General features: G+C 42.1%; 1 protein-coding gene across 1 annotated transcript; it reads right to left on the bottom strand.

The window, feature by feature from the left end:
- On the bottom strand, positions 1 to 18,674 carry LOC144932554 (matrilin-1-like). Its single transcript, XM_078856754.1, has 10 exons — positions 18,506 to 18,674; positions 15,518 to 15,864; positions 14,324 to 14,546; positions 11,616 to 11,738; positions 7,748 to 7,870; positions 6,839 to 6,967; positions 4,179 to 4,619; positions 3,283 to 3,435; positions 1,791 to 1,895; positions 1 to 415 (listed from the first exon to the last, which is right to left on the bottom strand). Exons 1-10 carry the CDS (start codon positions 18,672 to 18,674, stop codon positions 360 to 362), a joined length of 1,869 nt encoding a protein of 622 aa, XP_078712880.1. The 3' UTR covers positions 1 to 359.
- Between the last annotated feature and the right edge of the window lie 4,558 nt (positions 18,675 to 23,232).

Consider the following 23,232-nt stretch of genomic DNA (forward strand, 5'->3'; position numbering starts at 1 on the left):
TGTAAGAAAATATTCATCAATATTGTGCATGAGCAATAAAGATACCTTGCACGACTAAATTATAATTGCCTTGATAAAATACTCTTACACAATTTTACATTTCACCATTTACACGTAATAAAATGAAGATATCCACGTTATAATTGTCAAAAATAATGTTTTAAACAATATTTTCAGTTTTAAACAACAAGATTTGTTCACTACTAGTGAATGATACAAACTAGGAAATTGTGAAATAATGTTCATAATGTTTACATTTTAGTTATATAAACAATGCCTACATATTTGCTAAATACAATTAAGGTGTTTGTTCTTCATGAAGTTTTTGAAGAAGATGACTTGGAAGATCCTGTGAATGTTCAAGGCTGTCCCAGCCTCGCTTCCAAATATTCTAATCTGAGGGTGATCTCTGCCAGTAAATTCAAAATTAAGGACTCTCAACGAAGTAGCACCTCATACAACTAGACGTCACCCTGGCGAGATGTTAACTATCTCGCCTGATATACAGGAGGTCGTGGGTTTCATCCCGACCATGACGCCTGCTGTATATTTGGAGTTTGCATGTTCTCCCCGTGGTTGTGGATTTTTCTCCGGGTTCTCCGGTTTTCCCCTCCACAGAAACATGCGTTTAGAGTATTTGGCTGCTATACATTTCCACATGATAAGCCACTTTGTTGAGCTATCATTTGTGGCAAGGTCGTTTGTGAAAAATAGCTATATAGCTCAGTGGGCCTTACCTGGTAAAATACAAAATAAATAGTTGAATAGTTTAGTTTAACTACATAACTGTAAAAATATAACTGCCAAACTTATCATGAACTCTTTGTCAGCATAAACACATAACTGTAGGGGACTTGAGTCCCAATTGGAGAGATAACATTGTGTATTGTATTTAATTAATTACTTCTACGTGACATTGGTCCCTGGGTGCGGATGAAAACAGTCATTTATATTCATCCTTCGATTATCTCAATTAGTCATGCATGCCATGGGTAATAAATAAAACACAGAGTGGCTGCACCATCCTCTCAAACAAGTTTTTTTTGCTTTGTCAGAAACAACAAGACATTAACCCATTTTCAAACATTTCTGCATCTCTCGAAATCTTCTTCTGGAATGTAGCCTGCAGAAAAACGCGTTATATCTATCGTACAGTTTATGACAATGAAAAGTTTTTAAAAATGCGACATTTTTCCATGAATCTGTTTGCACCTCCTCTTAAGAGGATGACCACTGGGCCTCGTTGATATCGACTCAAACACCAGGACTCGGCAGACAGAGGCAACCCGCTTCAGGTGCTAGCCACACGTCCCTCTCGTGCTGACCTCAATGGGTGCTCGCTAACAGTACCTGATGGAACAAAAACTAAGAATAGACTTTACCCTTTCTGGGAATGAAAGGGGTCTTAAGATGTTCAATCACCAATTATATACCTATTGCAATGCATCAAGTCTGCATTAGCCACACAAACTTGTGACAAAACATGCAAACAATTATGCTCTCTGGTCTAACACTGGTGAGACAAGGCCGCATGGAAGGCATATTTTTGCCACACGTATGTGTGGTTAAATGCAGACTTGATGCCTTGCAATGGGTGTCTATTTTTTGGTGTTTGAACATGTTAACACCTGTTTTATTATCAGAAAATATAAAGCCTACTCTAATTTTTCCCATCATTTAAATACTCGAGAAAACAAGGTCCCACGGGTAGGGCAGCACTCGCTCCGCCAGTCTGTAAACTCCTACACAGGGGATATTCGTCCCATATTTGGCAAGGCTCAGAAGGATATGTGTGTCTCGGATGGCATCCAGCATGGTGTGCACGCTGGTGCGGAAGGCCACGATGGCCTCACACTTGCAGGGGTCCTCCACGGTCACCACCTTCCGCGCCTCCTCTGCAGGGCAGGGAATGGGCGAGCAAAGAAGCCAAGCAGCGTACGCGCAGCCACACGCACGACAGACGACCCGCGCAGCCAACGGGGAATCGTCCACAGAACCACGCCGCAAAGCACGAGGCCAAAACCGTGGAAAAGGACATCAGATTACCGTTGAATCCCTTCCACGTCATTGTTTTCTTTTCATTTTAGCTTCCGATTTGTCCCAGTAACATTGTCCATAGTTCACGGAGAATAGATATATAAATACCATATTGTAACAGTTAACGTTTCGGAATATGGTTGGCATGATGATACGTGTCTTTAATAATATTGTAAACAAAAGTAAGCGTGGTTTGGGCTGGACATATCACTCGACATGATGATGGCTGGTGGTCGAGACTAATGATGGAGTGGTAGCAAAAGAAAGGAACGTGCTTGGGTAGACATCCTCGTCGAAGATTGGCCAATGAGATCAGCTCGTGTGCGAATAGATTGTTGCATTGTGCGACCGAGAGGGAGGCTGACAGCTTGGATAGACCATCATCCAGCAGTGGTTTGTTAATGGCTGATGATATTTTAAATGACAAAATATCAACTTAAGGTGGAATAAAATGTAACAAATAATAAATGTTTAACGATACTTTGGGTAATAGTTCATTTACGATATGTATATAATAAGCCACATTACGGTTCGGTTGTTGCCTACATTGGTTGGTAGATGCAGCCGTGAACACACCTTGTACCATATTTGTTCAAACACAAGCAGGAATGTGGACCTGTGGCACGATGTTATTCGCCTTTTGTACAGACATTACACACATGGGGTGAGCATTTTGAACCATCCACATTCAAGCGTAAAGGTATGAGACAGCACACAGGCTCAATGTTTGTGCACTTATGGTTCCGGCCGGAGCAAACACACGTACGTTCAAACTCAGCACGATCTCTGACGCATACTTATAGCTCTGCCAGTGCCAAAAAAAATTGCCACGTGTTTAACTCGAGAAATCGGTAGACTTTCAACTAAAAAAATGCGAATAAGTTCAAGGTTGAAAACTTATTTTCGGCGAACATCACTCCTTTTATTTAAACGTATGGATTGCTTTGAGCTCGAACAAAGAAATAGGCCAACCTCTAATTGGGCACTCGCATTCGTTAAATGTATCCGGTTGGCATGGTGTTTGTCTACGCTGTGCTTTATTCATGTGAGGCAGTATCAAGCTGGCAGATTCTGGATCCATTACAACCAAAGATATAAGTAAAATATTTTTTTATACAGATACCATTTGCATACAATTTCAAACGTACATAGTATACGGGCTTTTAAACATGAAAGGAACTGTCTGCTTTCAGTTAAAGGGCATGAAGACAAAACAGGCGCCCCCTCCCCCAAAAAAAGACTTACCTTCACAGATCCTGCGTTTGAGCTTTTCTGCTATTTGTGGAACAGCAGAAAAGTTACGTGCGTAGAAAATGTGGTCATCGTCGGGATCAGAGGCGATTTCTTTAATCTCGGTCTCCACAGTCTGGCCTACGCCTATAGCAAACATCGTTATCCCTGCGATGGTACGTGCCGTGCACCAGAGGACACACACGCGGGCACAAAGCAATGAACACCACTCTTGCCAGGGGAATTGAAACTTGCAGAACCTAGCAGAGGCTTGAGCAGGAATATGGAAATTCTTCATTCATGACTGAGGTTGTACTTTTTTTCTGGTCTTGCAAATTAAATATACATAGCAGTCGCAAGTATGGATAGATTTCAATTGTATTTGGTCAGGCTTAAAAGATTTGCACTATGTTTTCAGACCTCAAAATTTGCATTCATTTCAAAATAGGAAATTGCATGCCGGGGACTAGATTTTCACACGTGCATTTTGTTAATTTAGTAACACATTTAATTTGTTAAAATATATTGCAGACGTGCAGCAGTGGGATTGGCGATTAGATCAAAAATACAATTGGACTTTGTGAGCATCCAGAGGGCGCATGCGACGTTTAGTTTTGTTTACGCGAACCACTTACGAGGAAAAATGAAGACTTCTTTTCAGCGAGCACGGCCTGAGAGGGGCAACAGGGTTAACGAGTGCTGCCGTATATCTCAGCGTGTGCGCTCCAAAATAACTGAGAAGAGATGAAGATAGGCCAACCATGCGTCAAAACATGCAATCCATTCCATAGAATGTTAAAAGGAGGGCCATGCGCTTCTTTGCTGGCGTTCTCTTGAGCATGCTTCACCAGGTTTGTGGATTAGGAGGTTAATCGTCTTCAGAACGACTCTGCCAGACACGGTGTGCTCACCTGCCTCCTTGGCCTGTGTGGTCCACGGGTTGATATTGTCCTGTGAGCGGCCGTCACTAAATATTATAGCCACCTTACGGGGGGGGGCCTTGCCGGGCACTGAAATGCCAGCAGCCACCTCTTTTCCAATGCCACCGGCTGGTGCAAAGCCCTGCGTTACCAGGTGGTGGAGGGCAATGCCCGTCATGGATCCACGGCCCATGTAGCGGACGCCTTTCACAGCCGCCTTGATGGCCTCTGCCGTGGTGTGCTGTCCGAGAGCAAGTTCCGTCTGGACGCGTGTTGAGTATTGAATCAGCCCCACGCGCGTCGCACCTGGACCCACCTCCAGGGCGTCCACCACACGGTTCACGAACTCCTTGATGTGCTCAAAGTTCTTGGACTTGACACTTTTTGAGCCGTCGACAACAAAAACTACGTCTAAACTGGCCAACCTACATTCTGTGGAATCATCAACACAGGTGAGCGTTGCCATTTGCACATCTTCATCCTGTGTGGAGTTGCGACATCATCGGCACAGCCTCACGACAGATCGCTAGCCAACAAGTGTAACAAGCGAGGTGCGAAAGGGCGTTTCTTGAAATTGATTTCAAGCGTTGGCCTTGATTGTTGTGAACCTCCATGTAGAGGGCACCAACAGGGGCACTAATGTGAACAGAAGGGGTGTGCTTTCTCCTGCTGTTGATAGATGTGCTACTGCTCAACAGCGCTAATGTTCTTTTACCCTGAGTGGGAAGAAAGTGTGAGCAAAACAGAAAAGGGGGAAATAACGAATGGAAAACGCTGGCCAAGGATTTGTCTTTTTTCCCTCAATACCCATGGGGCGTGCTTACATTTATTCTCTGAATTGTTAATAGATGTTGGTCGTAAATGAAAGCCTGTGTGTACTAATTTGCCTAATTAGTGTTTGTTAACCTCAAGCGTGCCTTCCCAAGAGTACGTGGAGTTGTAAATAGCCTTGCCATTGAGGGAGGATTTTGTCTCTGGGGTATTACTGTATTGCTCTTCTAAAGGGGAGTAAGTGGGGATGTAATGTAACCAACATCCTTGTTCATGAAATGAATTAAATGAATGATTCTGTATCATCGTGGATATTATGATGATATTTCAATAAATAAAGAGACTTTAAACATTTCGATGTAAAGCTTTCGTGACTGCAGGGATTCATCTTCTTGGTTCTTTCGGTAAAGTCACGTAGAATGGAAATAATAAAAATTTAACATAATACAATTCTACGTGAATTTACCGAAAGAACCAAGAAGAAGACTTTTAACAATTCCACAACCAATGTTAGTGCAATTCAGGTACAATTATAGTAGTGAATGCAGTGTGATCCTGGTTCTGACACGCAATATTATTTTTTTCTAGTTTATCTGCTAAGAAGGAGATGTATCAAGTGGGCAAAGATGACAGTAACCGTGCACGACCATACATTGCTAGTGGCTGGCAAAAAAAATTAGGGGACGACAGTAAAGCAAACGGGCATTGCCATTGTGGTGCCTCGTTCACCAGGTTTCCGTCATGACGGCAATGTATATTCATCTCAATGCACCCATTCGGAACACGTTTCCAATTGTCATTATTAAGGGCAGTACACGTTACACGTATTCATCGGCAATTGCTTAATTCTGCAATAAACCTCACTTGTCTTTACATCCTCAGAGGTAAAAAATAAAACTCACTGATCTTAGAATTATAAATTGTGCAGGGGTGCTGCCATCTTTGATCACGTGATACATCTGCTATCTGGTGCAAATATGTGGACATGAATGTTTTGCACGTGAAAATACAGGTCACACCCCATTCGATATACTTTTTTGTACCCAGTCGCACTGACTTAAAGGAGAGTACAGAGTTAATAAAGTATATTTCCTTATTGAAATGCCCTCGTATTATGACAATACATATCATAAGATTGCTTATGATTTGGTAATAGTATGAACAATGAATGGTAATTATGACAATGGAGATGATTATGACAATGGTCATATTTTTTACTCTGGTGTTTTGCGATCAGTACTGCAAGTTCTGTTATTATGATGTGGTGGATTGTATGCGTCTGTAGTAACATTTGTTAGTTTTAATTTTTTTGTCTTTTTTTTTTCTCCAATTGTATTCAGATTGTGCTATTGGCTTCATGTCATGAAATTACGAATCTTTCTCATTTAAGATCTCGTACAGAGCAGCACAACCCTCTATGTTTGAGCATGATCCACACAAGTGCATATTACAGAGCTTCCTCTTAAATCCCTTCAAGTGATTACCAGTCCCACTCACTGCCACTGCGAATAATGTTCGACGCTTGACAGTCCAACTGATATATTTAATTATCAGAGCTGGAGTTTCGCAAAAGTAATTGCGTAAACAAATTTAATATGTTGGTTTTCTTAATGTGGTGACCGGGGTGAGACCATCAACTCACGATATTTAATCATGGGTGGCTGCCTCCATTCGAATGCAGGGTCTCAGCAGCAGTTGCCAGCTCTACACACTGAGCCATGCAGCCAACTTACACTGTAGCTATTTCATTGAAGAGTATGGCTTTCATTTTTAATACACGTAAGCGGTGGATTTAATCTATTAGTATTGTTAGCATGACCATGCGTGGTGACATTAGGATGTATGGGATGTATGTGATTAGTGGTGTGATATGAACTCACGTCTGCAAGTCTTGCCATCACCGTTGAGGTTGAACCCCTGACTGCATTGGCAGTAGTAGGAGCTCGCAGTGCTCACGCAGATATGCTCACAGCCATGCTCAATTGTGGCACAAATGTCAAGCACAAGGCCTGTGAGTGAACACATCGGGGACGCTTTCAACCGCAATTAAACATCACAACCATGGTTGCCGCGATATGCCGATAATACAATATACCGTGCAATATAATGGCCAAGGTTCGTTGTTGCAAAACATATTAATAAAAAAAATATCGTGATTATCACCGCTCAGGCAATATTGTTTTAATAGCTTAATTATATATATTTCTGAAACATTAAATAAGCCACTTAGTAAATCAAGTTGTTAAAATTGCTATTATCCATTATTCTTTACTCTGGTGTTTTGCCATCGGTAATGAAAGTGCTGTTATTTTGATGTGTTGGATTGTATGAATCTATCTGTCCAAAAATGTTGTAGTTTTCTTTTTAATTGTCTTTTTCTCCAATTGTATTCCAATTGCACATTTTTTTTCAGAATAATTGATGGCACAACTATTTATGTGTAGAATGTCATCTTTTTGTCGTTCATTTTATTATTTTGCAACGGGCAGCATGCGCACTGTAAGCATTATACATTGTAAAGTTGAATGCTCAGAAAAAAAACTTATGGCAGGTGTATGCTGAGTGCATTGCAGTTGAAGAACTATTTAAAATGTATACAAAATAGAAGACGTGAAAAATGTTATTGGAAATTGATTTTGCAATAATTGTCACATCATGAAATTTAACATCGTATCGTGAAAAATTATATCGCAGCAACCATAGTCACAACCAACACAGAAACGGGGCAGAAATTGCCTACAAGTTCAATGTGTCTGGCGTAGCAGCTAATGACGCAAGAGGGTCCTTACGCGAGCAGGTTTTTTTGTCCTCATTTAAGATGTATCCTTCATTGCACCGACAGTAGTAGGAGCCAGGAGTGTCGACACAAATGTGCTGGCATCCATGATTAACCACGGAACACAGCTTCTTGACTAGAGAAAAACAAGTGAAGCAATGTTGCCATAACTATGACATTAGTAAACAAACACAAAAACACACTCGAAGAAACGTAATAGTGCATGGACATGCACGCAGTTTAAATAAGTACTATTTTATGACATGAGGATGAATTTATATAATCAAGCGAAAATATGCAGTTGCTGCAGATTCTTCCACAATATAATATCTAAGTAAATGTAACACTTTCCATACTTCCGCTAAATATAACTTACAAGTTCTGTACAAATACATGAATAGACGAATGAACAAATACACACTCACAATTACTAGTGTAATGGAAGTGTAATTAAGTCGTCTGGAAGTCAAATATGTACCTTTTCCCCCAATTACGAGTAATCACATTTTAAATAACAATTTTGTCTAAGTGTAATGGACCTTGACCAGAATTCTAAAGGATACAATTAAAACCTTTGGCTCATTTAACATTGCTGTTTGCCCCTCATTTACTGCATAGACCACAGTTGTCCTAACACAATGTCAATGTTAAAACGATGATAACAATTTAAAACAGTTCCCATGTACACGCAAAAAAAAACCCGAGGTTCATTAAACAACACTGCTAATTTTATTGGAATCACTGAAGCATAATTGTCACTGAATTCTACTTATTAAGTATATTAATTATTGCTGTTCGCGAAAACAGCTGGAGATGTACATGTTTTTTGTTGTGTTAATGGAACATCTCATTCCTCTCATAAGCACCCACAAACCTCCTTTCAAACATCACAACCTAGCACTTCCCCTTTTAGATCCCCCCACCCCACCAGCATTAAACAAAACGCGTGTTCAGGTGGCAGGTGAGCGAGCTAGTAGTGTTTTGTGTGAGAAACTCCAGCAACATGCAAAAGTTAAACACAAAGTGTCGACAGCTGGGAGAAATTATATTGTCCTGTACATTAAACCTCGTCTGCTCGATGTTTCGTTGTGGTCGTTTCTAGCAAACTGTGCCCAAACACGTGGGGGGGTTTCTGTCTGTGCGACGAGCCATTTGCCTCGTGTCAAGAGCAGCGCTGGGAGGTGTTGTCAACACGAGGGGCTCATGGAGTTGTGGTTAGCAACGAACTACGCACAGCGTGAGCCCCGAAAGTGGCATATGGGTCAAGGAAGCATCAATAATGCAGGTTTTGGTTGCAAGCGGTGTGGAAACTCAAACAGCGCGGCAGAAAATGCAAGCAGAATGCAGTGAGCAACCACCAATCCCCCCCCTCCCCTCCATCGATGTTACAATATTGACAGGGTACTGTCGAATAATCGTCAAAAGACAAGCAGGAACTCGCGAGCAAAGATATTCGTGTAAAGTGTAAAGAAGCTGTTTGTTTGTTTATTTTATTAAAATCATGTGACTAAAATGTGTACGCTTGGTAGAAGACATTTCATGAATATTGATTTCACATGTTTATGACATCTCAATGTACAGCAATGCATACTGTAAATATGTATGCTATCTTCCAAATGCTATGCATTCATTTATTACATTTTGTTGACTCAGTACGGTGTTTAGATGCCTTCCTGTTATTATACTGACTAATATGTAGCATTCACCCTCTCACTGGATGGACCATTTCTTTCACTCTGCCCCCAGCCTTATGACTGTATGACTTCCTTTGGTTGTTTACACAGTGTACATTGTGCATCTTGCATGCACTCACACATGTAGCTCTCTGCTTCTCGTCCGTAAATGAATGCATGAGTATTACTTCCCTGCCGTGATTTCACACTGTGCCTAGACTGTGTAGGTGAAGATGTGTACGTGTACCTGCTTAAGTCTAGTTGTTTACGTGTAAATGCAGAGTCCGCGAACTTTATACCAACGTAGCATTACTGATCCATGCAATCCACCCTCTGCAGAGTAAGCGCCTCTGTCTAGAACAGGCATGTCCAAAGTCCAGCCCGCGGGCCAATCACGGCCCGCGGGCAGATTTCATACGGCCCGCAGCTTCGGTAAGAATAAATACATCATAAAACTCATGGAAATTTAAGGTATTCTATACAGTTTGTTCAATGTTATCTGACTGAATAAAAGGCAGAATTGCGTTTTTAGAGTTGTTCACGTCTGCCTGAGTGGCTTATATTTGGTTACATTGTCATTTGAAAAATAAAGGTAATTGTGACAATGAAAATTGTTTTATAACAGTGTGTATTGCCACGTAACTTTTGTGGTTACATTTTTTTCAAAAGGAACTATTGGCCCCCGGGCATCTTCACTTTATCAAATGTGGCCCTCTTTGCAAAAAGTTTGGACACCCCTGGTCTAGAATCTCACTTCAATTCGCAACGCTTTTTGCATAGAACATTAAATGTAGCACGTACGCATGTTTTATGCAACTGATTGTGACTTCCCTTACTACCAGCGTACAAAATGGAACGTGTCCACTCTGACACGAGCGTTATAATAAAATGTATACACACTTTAAGGAGGTGCAATGTATTCTACCCAATTGTTTGTGCACTCAAATGCTTATGCAATGTTACAATACGGGGGGGGGGACATCTTTAAAATAGAATTCTTTTTTAATCAGTCAGAAAATTTTGCTCCATTTTTTGTCCCTCTTCATCACCGATCACGAACGAGAGTTACCATTATCATTGCACCGTTCAAATTCAAGCTGAGTTGTGTAGATTATTTTGCTAAATAATTCCCATACATTTCTATTTTGTCAATTTAAAACTAACTTTCACAAACGCTTGCTGTTTTATACTGATTGCATTCTAATTTGAACTGACTTTTTAAGGCAAGTTGCACAAAAGACACACAATATTTACAGACTGTCTGGCAAGCTATTGCAATGTCTCCCATTAGCAAGCACAGTTTTAACATGAATGGTTCATTTGTTTCCAGCCTGAGCATTTGTATCTGACTGACATGTTTCTCATTATTTACAGAAAGCATGAAAACTGCTTTGGAGATAGGGATCTGTCCGATTTCCCAAAACTGATGTTTGTTACTGAGCTTTTACCTGGTGTATAAATAAAGGAATAATAGGAAATGCACTAGATGAATTCCCTTCAAGTGTCCAATGTCTGAACCATTCCATGCTAGAGAGCACACCTTTGTTCAAAATGCATTCTCAAGTGACATCTCTTATTTTACTAAACTTTTTGACACATTTTGGTAATCATTCCTGACCTCTTTCAGTCATTCCATCTTTCTAATTACAATTTTCCAGTAACTTTTTTCTTATTAATACAAAAAAGTAAGTGAATATCAATATAAGGGTTTGTGAAGCCAAACAAACTATTAAATTATAATGATCGGTAGCAACTTTTTATGTCCCTTGTGTCAGATTGGTGACTAAAATAACAACAACACCACCACAACTACAACTATCCTCCCTCAGCCAACGTTTTGTGAGATTATTGCGTAAATAGAATGCAAACTTGAGAAATAACGTGTTAACTAATGAGTCAGATTGGGTGAAATTATGTTAACTCCCTCGCCTGGTATACAGGAGGTTGTGGGTGCTATCCCGACCCTGATGCTTGTCCTGAATATTTGGAGTTTGCATGTTCTTCCTGTGGTCAAGTGGATTTTTCTCCTGGTCCTCTGTTATTCCCGCTACATGTAGAAACATGCGTTTAGAGTATTTGACTGCTATACATTTCCACGTGATAAGCCACTTGGTTGAGATACCATTGTCCGTGGAAATCCAAAGGCAGGTTGTTAATGAGGCGCAGCGATAGTTCTGCTGCTGAGTGCAAGGGTAGGGTGAGGCTCACGTGAACAGGTCTTCTTGTCGGCGTTGAGCGTGTAGTTATCATAACATTTGCAGTGGTAGGAGTTTTGCGAGTCCACGCAGATCTGCTCGCAGCCGTGGTCCACCACGGCGCACAGTTTCACACCTGTGAAACGCATAGGTACGCACAAATAAAATTGCACATAAGGCGGGTGAAACGAAATCTTTACTGGAAATCCGTGGAGATGTATTGATGTGCAATATCATGTGTATGTGTGGTTGGAGTGATGGTGCAGTGGTTAGGACCCTGTTCTATGCCTGAGTATAATTCTCAGTTTCGACAAACACCAGTGGTGAGTAATTGCGTCATTCGGTCTTGCCCCCCCACCACCCCTCTTCACTAACCTGCACTAATCAGCACGGTGAAGGATGGTCAAAACCCCCCATGACGAACGCAGGGTAGAGAGGCCTTTTTTCAACAGTGGATTGACAAAGAGCTATAATTATTAATACATTATTGTTATGTTACGTGCACACATCGTGAAGGATTAGCAGCAAATTGGAGAGTGGCATCAGCAGAGATAAGCTCCGAGCAATAGTTTGGAAATGTCTGACAGTGACAATGGGGATGGTCACCAGGTTTAACATGGAAATGGAATGGTAATAATGCACCACATAACACGTCAGCTTTTGCGACCAATATTCTTCATAATAAAGGTTTTTGGGTTAGAGCGTGTAAATACAAATGCGTTGTTAAACCATTACCACCGGGCACATCCAGTTAGTAAGGTTCGTCTCGTGAACAAAAGGTGCCAATTAGCAATTACTTCAGCATATCGGTGTGATGGCGAGTAAATCCACAACATTTACAATTGAGTAAGACGGTTCAGTGGTGATCGCCTGCTGAAGCTGGTTGTAATCACGAGCGATGAGTCTTGCTCAATTGGAAATGTTGTGGGTTTACTCGCCATCACACCGATGAGCTGAAGTAATAGCTAATTGACGCGTTTTGTTGTATGCATATTGATACTTCTTTCACACCAATCATAGCCAACCATGTTAATCAGGGGAATGTCACATGACAAACCTTACTAATTGGTTGTGTCGGGTGGTGGTGGGTTAATGGCACATTTATATTGAAGCGATCTAACCAAAAAACCGTTATTATGGTTCTCAACTATAGCAATGTGTCATGGTGGCCCCACGAGTAGGGCGTTTTATATTTACACAGTGGTCAGTGTGTGGACACTATATTTACACCTCGTGAATAATCTAATCAGACTTTGTAATGGTTCTACTAATCAGTGACGTAGCGCGGTTGGCATGTGCCCTGGTGAAAGGAATGAAAATGCACCTTCTGGCAACCGCACCGCATACGCAGCCAATAGCTACACCAAGGCTTTGAAGACAAACTATAAACTCCGCAGGTGTTTGTGGCCCCCTGTAGCTTTTCATTATCATTTTTTTCATTTTAACACTGCCCCCTGCAAGTAGTCATAGCCCCTGAACTCCTTGAGTGTGCACTGGACACTGAGTTGAGAACCACTAATTAACTGTTCCATGTATTGCGTACGCATTTCATATGCTAGGTGCGTGGTTTGTGCTAAGAACCCGACCACCTGAGTTTGATTCTCAGCAATGGTTAACATAATTGGACACATACGTACTGTATTCACTCGTGATGGTCATCGTATAATTTGAGTTAAATGACGATTGTGTAATTTCCCACGAGACTTAAAGCAGTGTAGAACTTTTGTTAAGCCTGAGGTATGAACGAAACTAATCAACCTAAAAAGCCTTCGTTTTGTGAGAATCATATCAGAAAATTTAGGTTTTGTATTTTTAGAATAATAGTACAAGCATATACTGTATAACATTGGTGACAAACTTCATCATCCTATCTCTTCAAAAAGGTCATTACAATGTAGATGTATCCCTCGATTTCCGAACGGTTGGTTTACGAATTTTCACGATAATGCAATTGACAAATTACGGACATTTCGATTAACGAAATCTAATTTTCGTGTGAGTGAAATATCACACGGAATGCGCCATGAGATCAGACAAAAGAACCCGGCAGCCTGCGTCATCCATCCGTGACAGCATCACTGCGTATCTACAGTGCAACGGTAACGTCTCCACATCACCTTTCCAATCATTCTAACATGCAGATCTCTTGGTGAGAAAATGTAAATGCTCAAGATTTTGGAAATCTTTTTGGTGACCCCCGCTATGTATGGCAAGGTGATGGTTTTGATTGGGTCCTCAGATGGTTCTTTCCCAACGGTTGGGGTGATAATTTTACGGATTATGTGGTCCGAATATCCATCCATCTTGAGAGCATGGTGTACGTGTTCCAGTTCACTGGCTAGGTGATGATGGTCGGAGATACATAGAGCTCTATGGTGTAGAGTTTTGATGAGGGAATTATTCTGGGATGGATGGTGGTGGGAGTCAGGTTTTAGGTAGGCATTTTTACGGGTGGCTTTCCTATAGACAGAGTGTCCCATTGAGCCATCTGGTCTCTTTTCGATTGGAACATCTAAAAATGGTAGCTTGCCATCCTTTTCCACCTCCATGGTGAATTTTATGGCTGGGTGTATGGAATTAATGTGGTTGATGAATTGTGTTTTTGTATTGTGAAAAGTGATATGTGTTTATTTGCTATTCACAAGCATCTCCAGAACGTAGCCCTCGCGAATAACGGAGGAATACTGTTTGTGATTCGCGTAGACTTAAGCTCTGATTCACCACAAAACCTGTCCCGGAACTTGAGGCTGAGCTTCTCAATGACGCCATAGGACTCCACGTAGTAGACATGCTCCTCATCAGGATCAGTGGCAATGGCCTCCAAGGAGGAGACTTCCGCCTGGTCCACACCGACGGCGTAAATCACGATGCCCGAGGCCCTCGCCTGCTCCGAGACCTCTACTACTCGGTCCTGGGGTCTCCCGTCCGTCACCACGATGGCCACCTATCAACCACACAAGTACACACAGTGGCCACGGTGGCAAGATGTTAACTACCTCGTCTGGTATAGAGGAGGTGGGTTCGATTCCGACCCTAATGTCTGTATATTTGCAGTTTGCACGTTCTCCCAGTGGTCGCGTTCATTTTTCTCCGGGTCGTCAGATGTAGAAACATGTGTTTAGAGAGTATTTGGCTCCTATACATTTCTACATAATTCACTTTGTTGAGCTATTCTTTGTGGCCAGGTCGCTTCTGAAAAAAACAATTATATAGCTCAATGGGGCTTACCTGATCAAATAAAAGTAGTTTAGTTTATCAAACATCTTATGTACCAAATATGATTTTTAAGGTTAGGCTGTTCAGCATTTCTTCTTCCAAGCTTTTGCCATGCACTCAAGTGGCTATCTTAAGGAGTTACAGTGAGGTTTCCATGAGTTCCCTTTGAGGAGTGTTAGTGTAGTTGTTAACGAAACAAAGGTATTTTACACAATGTATAGAATAATACATTTTAATTAAGCCCAGCCACATATTACCTTAACAGCCCTGGTGCTACTCAACCTCGCAGCATCACAAACCATTGCTCTCCATATACCACCCAGCCAAAACACAGACTCGAAATGGTCATTCACAACAGCGAAATGCAGTGGTTACATAAGCAGTGCATCACTGGCGACATTGTTAGTGCACTGCGCTGTGAACCAGGTGACCTGATATTGATTCCGAGCCACAGCTTCAATTAAACGTCTCGTATAGTTTAAGTGTTGGGCATTCGTGCAATCTTTATTTTACTTAAACATCTCTGAGATGCCTTTATTGATATGAGGTGCGTTTTATAAGGATACTTATTGATTCATTTAAGCAAAGGAATTGAAGATACAAATAGAGTCCCCGCCGACCGAGGCTGAAACAGCACCAGGCCACAACCACCACCACCTCCTCTCAAACTTAATCGAGCCCTGCGTGCCGCCGTCACACCTTGGGGATTTTCTTGGTCGGCGGGCGGGCGCCCTCCTTCTCCGTGAAGGCCACGTCCATGGCGTAGCGGATCGCCAGGCCCGTCATGGTGCCCGTGGAGAGCGGATCGATACCCGCCACCGCCTTCTTCATGTCATCCTTTTTGAAGAATGTGTTGAAGGAGAACTCGTTCTGCACCGTGCTGGCGTACTGCAGCATAGCTACGCGGGTGCCGTCGGGGCTGATGTCCAGCGAGTCGATAACATCGATCATGAAGAGCTTCACCTTCTCGAACTCGTGGATGCGCACGCTGCGAGAGCTGTCGATGATGAACAGGAGGTCGAGGATCTTGCTGGTGCACTGCCCACCTGCGAGAAGCACACGTGAGTGATGTCAGATTCGATTTTTTTTACTTTTCAGTTTCTTCTTAGAGCAATTTTTTTTTATTTTGCACAAGTTTCAAAAGTCGCGTCAGCATGCATTATTCTTTTAGGCAAGCCAGTTTAGATTGTCCACGGAGTGACTTGCTCATGCCAACTGAATGTGGAATTTGTACCTTTAGTTCAAGATATATTGATAAGCATCAATTTATTAAAATGCATTCTAGTAGCATCATAACATGAGATGAACAATCGATTCAGAAATCCTGCGACTTAGTGCACCCTGTGTGCCAAAGGATGGCTGCAAAAGACATGTTTCACAGGATCTCTCCCAAAAAAGACCTTTTCTTCATGTGGCCTAATTTTTTTACTATCCTTCACACATTGGGGGTTGTACTTCCTCAAGCCCTCTGCAATGCAATTATGTGAACATATAGCAGTCAATGCAATATATTTTTGTTTATTGTCAGAGCTAGAATTTAGCCAAAGATGAAGCGCAAAACTAAATTGATGAACCGATTTAGGCAGTGGTGGCGCATGACTGTAATCCAGCACTGTGGAGGCAGCGAGGGTGGTGGTTCAAACATATTGTGGGAACTTCCTTCCCTTGGGTGTCGACGTGCCATACCCTGGATTGCCAGGAGAAGGAGGTACAGCAAGTGGACTAATCGCCATCTGTTTCATTTTGAACTGGAGTGTTGCCCTCTCATGCGCGTGGGTTTTCTCAGAGTGCAACGGTTTCCTCCCACTTATATCACATCTTTAATTAAAAAAGTAAAAATGTGTACGCTAACACAGTGTGGCTTTCGTGCATAAAAAGCTAAATGTAAAATGTAAATAGTTCTTCATGGGTGGCAGAAACCCAGATTCAAGCTCAGGTGGTGCCGCCATAGCACGCTGACATCTTAACCACCCAGGCACCTCGGTACACTTCTTTTGTTTAATTTATTCCCACGTCAACTGCTCAGAATCACATTAAATGCGTTTTGCTTCTCTCTGTTAAGTGTCTCATTACCACATTTACCATTATGTCAACTCATCTCCCTCTGCCCCAAAGCATTAAAACTTTTGTTCCTTCTGCTCTTCCCTTCAAATAATTCCGATGGTGGAAGTCAGCCAGGTTATACAGTCTCATTTAGAACCATTATATATGCAAACTGTATTCTGTTTTTTGCATATTTTTTTAATAGAGGGAATGATGTTGACTTTTAGTGCATAATTTATGTGTTGGAACCAACACTAGGTGGAAATGTCCTTCTATTAAAATAAAAATTGTTGGCAGAAGAGTTAATTCTGCAAATACTTAAATAGAAGTCTAGAATCATAAACGTAATTTGAAAAGATCATGCATAGAAAGACAGAACACTTGCTGTTGTGACAAGGTATTTGATTAAAAATGTACATTTTCACTTCCCACGTTCCTTGCAATGAACCGCTTGAGTCCTGAGACTGGTTAGACAGTACCTCTGTTATATCCATCACATGCAACTCATTGGATTCTGACAACATGAATGTAAGGCAATTTTCTGTGGAAATCAAACGCGAAATGAACCATGCTTGCAGTGAATTCCAATAGAATACGAACTCATGCTATTTTGCTAAATGTATGCCAATTTAAAACACAAATGTCAAGCAATTCGGTAACGGAGGAATAATCATTTACATTCCACGACTAAATGAAGGTCTTCCCGTGCTGTGTGAGTCATGGAGGTTATTTTACCACGCTCCACAATCTGATCAGAGCAGGTTAGTGAAAGGGGCGGGGGGCAGGACCAGTCAGTTCGATATCATCACTGATGTTAGCCATGGCTGAGAATCAAACTCAGGTAGCCAGGTTTGTCACGCAATGCATGAACCACCGGACCACCACTCCCTCCAGAATAAAAATGTTTTTATCTTGCAGGTGCTTAAATATTCATCTTCATTTCCATGCATTCATTTTTAAAAATAAATATATTTCCAATCAATTCAACCAGGCTTAGCTCAATTATGTAACCAGTATAATTCCCAGGCATTTATGCGTACCTCTGAGATTTACGGAATGAGTGAATTGCTTAATGTCAAATTGTAGTTTAAAAGGCATGAAAGAAGAAAGCAATTTTCCTGCATAATTTATATTTTTACTGCATATATTTCATTATTTTCAATTTCCTCTCTAAAGGAAAACAATCTTTTGATCACCAAATATACACACGGTAATTTATAGCGCACATTTAATGAGATCACCACTAATATAAGCACGGACCGTTGAGATGTGCAAACATTTCATCAAAGGTTGCTTTGTGGTCCAAAGCATACAGTGGTTTTGTCAGCACACGGAGGTGGTTTTGAGCCTGATTTGTTTGGAAGTTTCACACGAAATAGGGTTCATGACAATTACAAAGAAGCCCAATTGTGCTAAAGCAAAATTATAAACACAATCTTGTAATTGATATGCACACATGTTGTACACGTGTCATTCAAAGGCATTTCACATTCACTAAATATTGTTAAAATGCCACTGGTGTTCAGTTAATTACTTGTATTAAAAAAAACACATTTCAGCTTCAAAGCTTACACCAGATACAATATTTCTCATAATGAGAAGCTTGGAAAATGTACTGCAGAAAGCTGCATTGTGCAGAAATACCTGCTTGGGCGGCATTGCTTGTAGCTGGTGACTGCAAATTGATTTCAAATGTAGGTCTGAACTTGTCCTTGCTACTAGGCACACGCGTCCTCTGTGCCAAAGCAGGAATGGTTAAAATTAAGCTGATGACCAAAATGGACCAGAAACATGGCCTATCTATTGGAGCCATAGCTTAACACCGGTCACGGTCCTTTCACTGCAATGAAAGACTTGCTGGAACACACCGAGAAGGGACCCTTTTAAATGGGATGGTCCAGACACCTTGCTCAAGAATGTTGAACTGATGAGCAAAGAGAGGTTTGCACTGAAATATTTGTGGCCAAAAATTTTTCCAAGATCCGGATCTCCTCTGTCAGCTTTGTGTGTCTCTGACAGCTTTACACAAATATGAGGAATTTAATATTGGGTGCAGCGCAGCTATTGCAGTCTAGGACGTTTGACATTCGCTGAATGTTAAAAATGCACCGTTGTTTGTATAGAATCGGTGTGTTACATTTGGCACACCTTTGCCCTTAAAATAGGAATGTTATGTGCTCATTGCCTCGTAATAAGTAACGCGAACATTGCACGTTAAGGCCATACAGTCATTAGAACTGTTACAAAAAGTAAATGAGCTTAGGGAGGACACGTCGCTATTTGGGATGATGGAGTGGCAGCCAAGGACTTGGATGCATAGGATTTCCACTGATGCGATGGGGCGATGAAGTCAGCTCGTCTGCAGGTGCTATGTGGATCACTTTGATTCATGTAGCCAAGAGTGGTTGTTCTCATTTGTAGACAGCACATTACAGGTTTCCATGACCTCTGCTTAAGAAGTGCTTGTAATATTACCTGCATAAATGCGGTCCCTTTAGACGCAGTTCCATTTAGATGCTTATGAATCAATGGTTATTGTATCGCATCATGCATACTCAATATTTCAATTGACATCAGCCCCTGCATGAAACGCAAAGGTTGGTGACCTGTTCCTTGAAACTTCGCCAGCATTTTAGTTGTAGCCATTCATCTTCAAGCTACAATATCATTGTTGCGGCGATGGATGGCCCACAAAAAAAAGAAGCGTTGGGTTATGAAGTTCACGTGATTTACTATAAAACTGCACATGCTGATGCCTACAATGAGCGTAATTCATCATAGACTTTTGTGGTACATGTGTAGTGACATAGAATGGATCACTACGGCGCGTTGCGCTGGGTACAATAGAATAAGAAAATATGGGTGTCGCAGCCAGCACAGCATGTAATACCCCGCAGTGGGTCGCTAGGGTGCGTGGTACTGGCTGCTGTTGGAGAGGGGCATGTGGGGACACGTCACCCCGGCCGGCTGGGAAAGCACATGATGGGCGGGGGTGAAGGATGTACGGAAAAGGTGACCGAGGGGACACGGGGAGCATGGCCCAGGACCTTCTGGAGGGTTCCAGGAGGGGGCGTGGTTAAGGGCGGAGCCGGGCAGTTGGCACGTGGAGGTCGGCCCAGGACCTTTTGGAAGTACTCTTTGGTTTTTTTGGTAAAGTCACGTAGGTAAAAAATAAATAAATGGAAAAACAACTAAATTAAATCACGACGTTTCGGAGGCAACACAAGCTTCCGTCTTCAGGTGAAACCGTTACAGCCAAATTCACTGTAATAAGTGAAGAGAGCTAATAGAGAACCTTCTGAAAGGTTCTAGAAGGGGGCATGGCCAAGGGCGGAGCCAGGCCACGCTGAGGGGCATTAAAGGGAAGCCCCGAGGCTGAGTCAGGGCTGTCTACAGGTGGAATGGAACCCGAGGTGCTACGTCTTTGTCTCCGTCTTCGGCGTCGTGGGTCAGACAGCATGTTGGCTGCTCTGACCCGTAATTAGTTATCCCATGTGTGAACAGTGTGTAAGATATATAGTGTAGAATCATCGTTGTTGCCTCCTAAAATAGTGTCTCAGAAGTGACTCACTACACATATATATATAAAATAAGAGGGTTTTTTTTGTATTGTACACCAAGTAAGCTGTGAGTTTTGGTTTCTTCTTGGTGTCGCCTGGTTGCGATCACAAAGACTTAGTGTGTCGGTTGTAGCCAAGCAATTCTAAATCACACATCTCTTTATCAACGGCTGAGAAACGCTCCGTGGCCCCATGGGAAACTTTGAGTAAACATTTTTTTGTTTTAGTTTCTTGTTTAAAATTCATCATTGTAAAATTAGTTTAATTTTCAGCATCATTAGCAGTTAATATTACAATTGAGCTTCTGTTGTACAAGTAAACTTGTAAGTAGTGTACAGGGACTGTATTTTAGAGTTGTCTGTATATGTTGTAAAGCTATTTCATAGGGGGTAGATAGTGCTGGTCAAAGGCATTGAGCCTTTTTGTATGTTGAACTTCTATCACACCGTACATAGCCAACAGTAATCGGAGGTGCAGGGGAAGGGCAACAAATTTAACACAAAAAGCAGTTAAAAGAAATCAGTTTTCAATCTTGATTTGAAAGTAAATAGCTCCAGTGACTTCCTCATATCGAGAGGAAGAGGGTTCCAAACGGCCGCAGAAATGCATCTGAAAGCGCGCGATGTGGTAACCGTTTTTGTTTGATGGCTAGCCAAAAGCCGCTGCGAGGATGACCGGAGTTCGCGTGATGGTTTATGCTGCTTGACGAGATCAGCCAGGTGTTGTGGTTCATTTGTTGCAAGCACTTTGTGTGTAACGAACAGAGGTGTGGACTCGAGTCATGTGACTTGGACTCGAGTCAGACTCGAGTCATGAATTTGATGACTTGCGACTCGACTTGGACTTGCATAACAATGACTTTGTCCCACCTATGAGATGTGGACTCGAGTCATGTGACTTGGACTCGAGTCAGACTCGAGTCATGAATCTGATGACTTGCGACTCGACTTGGACTTGCATAACAATGACTTTGTCCCACCTCTGGTAACGAATGTTACCTTATAATGTATTGTTCTTTGTTGCCACTTTATGGTCATAGCTACAGTGCTGTAGAGATGTTGTTTGGGGCTGTAGCCACTTAATACACAACCAGGGGTGGCATTTCCCTGAATTGTCCAAGGCCATCAACGGACATGAGATATCTCCAGTCCTTACGACCCATCCCCACACGGTCCAACGTTTCTGTGATTACAAACCTTTTTTATACATATGTAGGGACGCATATTGAGTCACTCTACGCTGTTAGCGCCAGCTACTGAGAGATGAGGAACTGCGCATATCACAGCCTCTCTCTGGTACCCGAGGATGTACCAGGCTAGGGGGACCCAATAGGGCACGTGACAAGGAGGGGATAACGAGGGGGGCTGACAAGTGACGAGAAGGACAGGTGGTGGAAGGCCCCAGAACCTTCTGGGCAGATCCAGAAGGGGACGTGGCCGAGGGCGGAGCGAGGCCATGCTCAGCCGAACGTGGCTGTCTCCTGTAATCATCCTGTCGGGCTACGTCGCTTTGATCTTCGGTCTTCGGTCGTTACGTTCGGCATCATGGGTTCGGCAGTACGTTACCGCCTGACCCGGTTAAGTAGTTATCCTGTTGGAGTCTAGCTAAGCAGTTACCCTGTTGGGGTCTAGTTACGTGGTTACCCTGCTGGGGTCTAGCTAACGTGTTGTTATGTTGAGGAGCAGCCCTGTTGAGGGCGTGTAATAAACATGTTGCCTCCCAGTTAAAGTGTATGCCTCCGTGGTACCCACTACACATATATGCTAAATTGTGCCACTGTACATTTGCATACACCTGAAGGATGGCAATCACGGGAAGGAGTACCAATCTTTTCATTCGTATGCAAATTGCGCTCCACTGGAGCGTCACCTATTGGCTCGTAATCACAGAAAGCTGGACAGTTCCGTTGGGTCGTCATGAGCAATGGAGTTGAGAAAGACTTTTTTGATTGGGCAGGGAAACAATTTCCGTTCAATGGCATGTGATCGCCTATGTGAATCTAGAAAGGGAATTGGGGGACGAGGCATGGTCTCCATTGATTTGTTTGAGCAATTCCTTTAATGAAAAAAAACAACAGGATTTAGCTACCCGTATTATGTATTGTATTTAAGCTAATGCTTAAAATGTTGTAAATGCAATATTATTGTAGTTTAAGATATTTAAAATTGTTGTGTTGTTTTCCAAATTATGTTTGCTGTATAGTTTTATTTACGTATATACTTTTGTTGGGTGATTTTTTTTATATTATTTAAATCCAGATCTCCCGTGATAAATATGTTTCTGGTCTTAATGGGCTCCATCTTGCGATGAAAATATATATCTGTTAACCATATATAAGGATTTATTGTGCAAGTGTGAATAAGTTTAGGTATTTGATAAAACCTCATAAGTGCAAAGAATACGGTAAAAAAAGATACGTACATCCTGTTAAACTAGTTGCTATACTGCCATCTTCTGGCCACCTTGTAGCCCAGCAAGTGAGAAATAATAATTGATTACCTTTGCAAGTTCCACCAACCCTTATGCTAAACCAATCGATCACAGATGCTCCTACACCATGATCTGCATACCCTGCATTATATGTCACGTGTATTGTACATTGCCTTTATAACTCATCTAGTTAAATAAATGTGGAGAACAGCCCTCAGGGCAGGGCCAAGCACAAGCAGTGGAACTGCACCGGGGCCCATTGGCTGGAGGCGCCCAGGCACCAAGCTATGAAGAAGATGACATTGGACAAGGGGGCTCGTTAAATTCATTGCACCAGGGCCCACACCAAGCGCACGAGGCATCATGGAACCACGGGACAGG

This window comes from Lampetra fluviatilis, chromosome 5 (assembly GCF_964198595.1).
Source record: "Lampetra fluviatilis chromosome 5, kcLamFluv1.1, whole genome shotgun sequence".
In the NCBI taxonomy this organism is placed as follows: domain Eukaryota; kingdom Metazoa; phylum Chordata; class Hyperoartia; order Petromyzontiformes; family Petromyzontidae; genus Lampetra; species Lampetra fluviatilis.

Excerpts from the sequence above, each read along its gene's own strand:
- LOC144932554 (XM_078856754.1), bottom strand. The coding sequence starts at position 18,674 with ATGGCTCCAATAGATAGGCCATGTTTCTGGTCCATTTTGGTCATCAGC. Across the intron at positions 14,547-15,517 it reads CGACCAAGAAAATCCCCAAG|GTGGCCATCGTGGTGACGGA; the intron begins GTGTGACGGCGG and ends TGTGGTTGATAG. Across the intron at positions 11,739-14,323 it reads GTTCCGGGACAGGTTTTGTG|GTGTGAAACTGTGCGCCGTG; the intron begins GTGAATCAGAGC and ends TGCGTTTCACAG.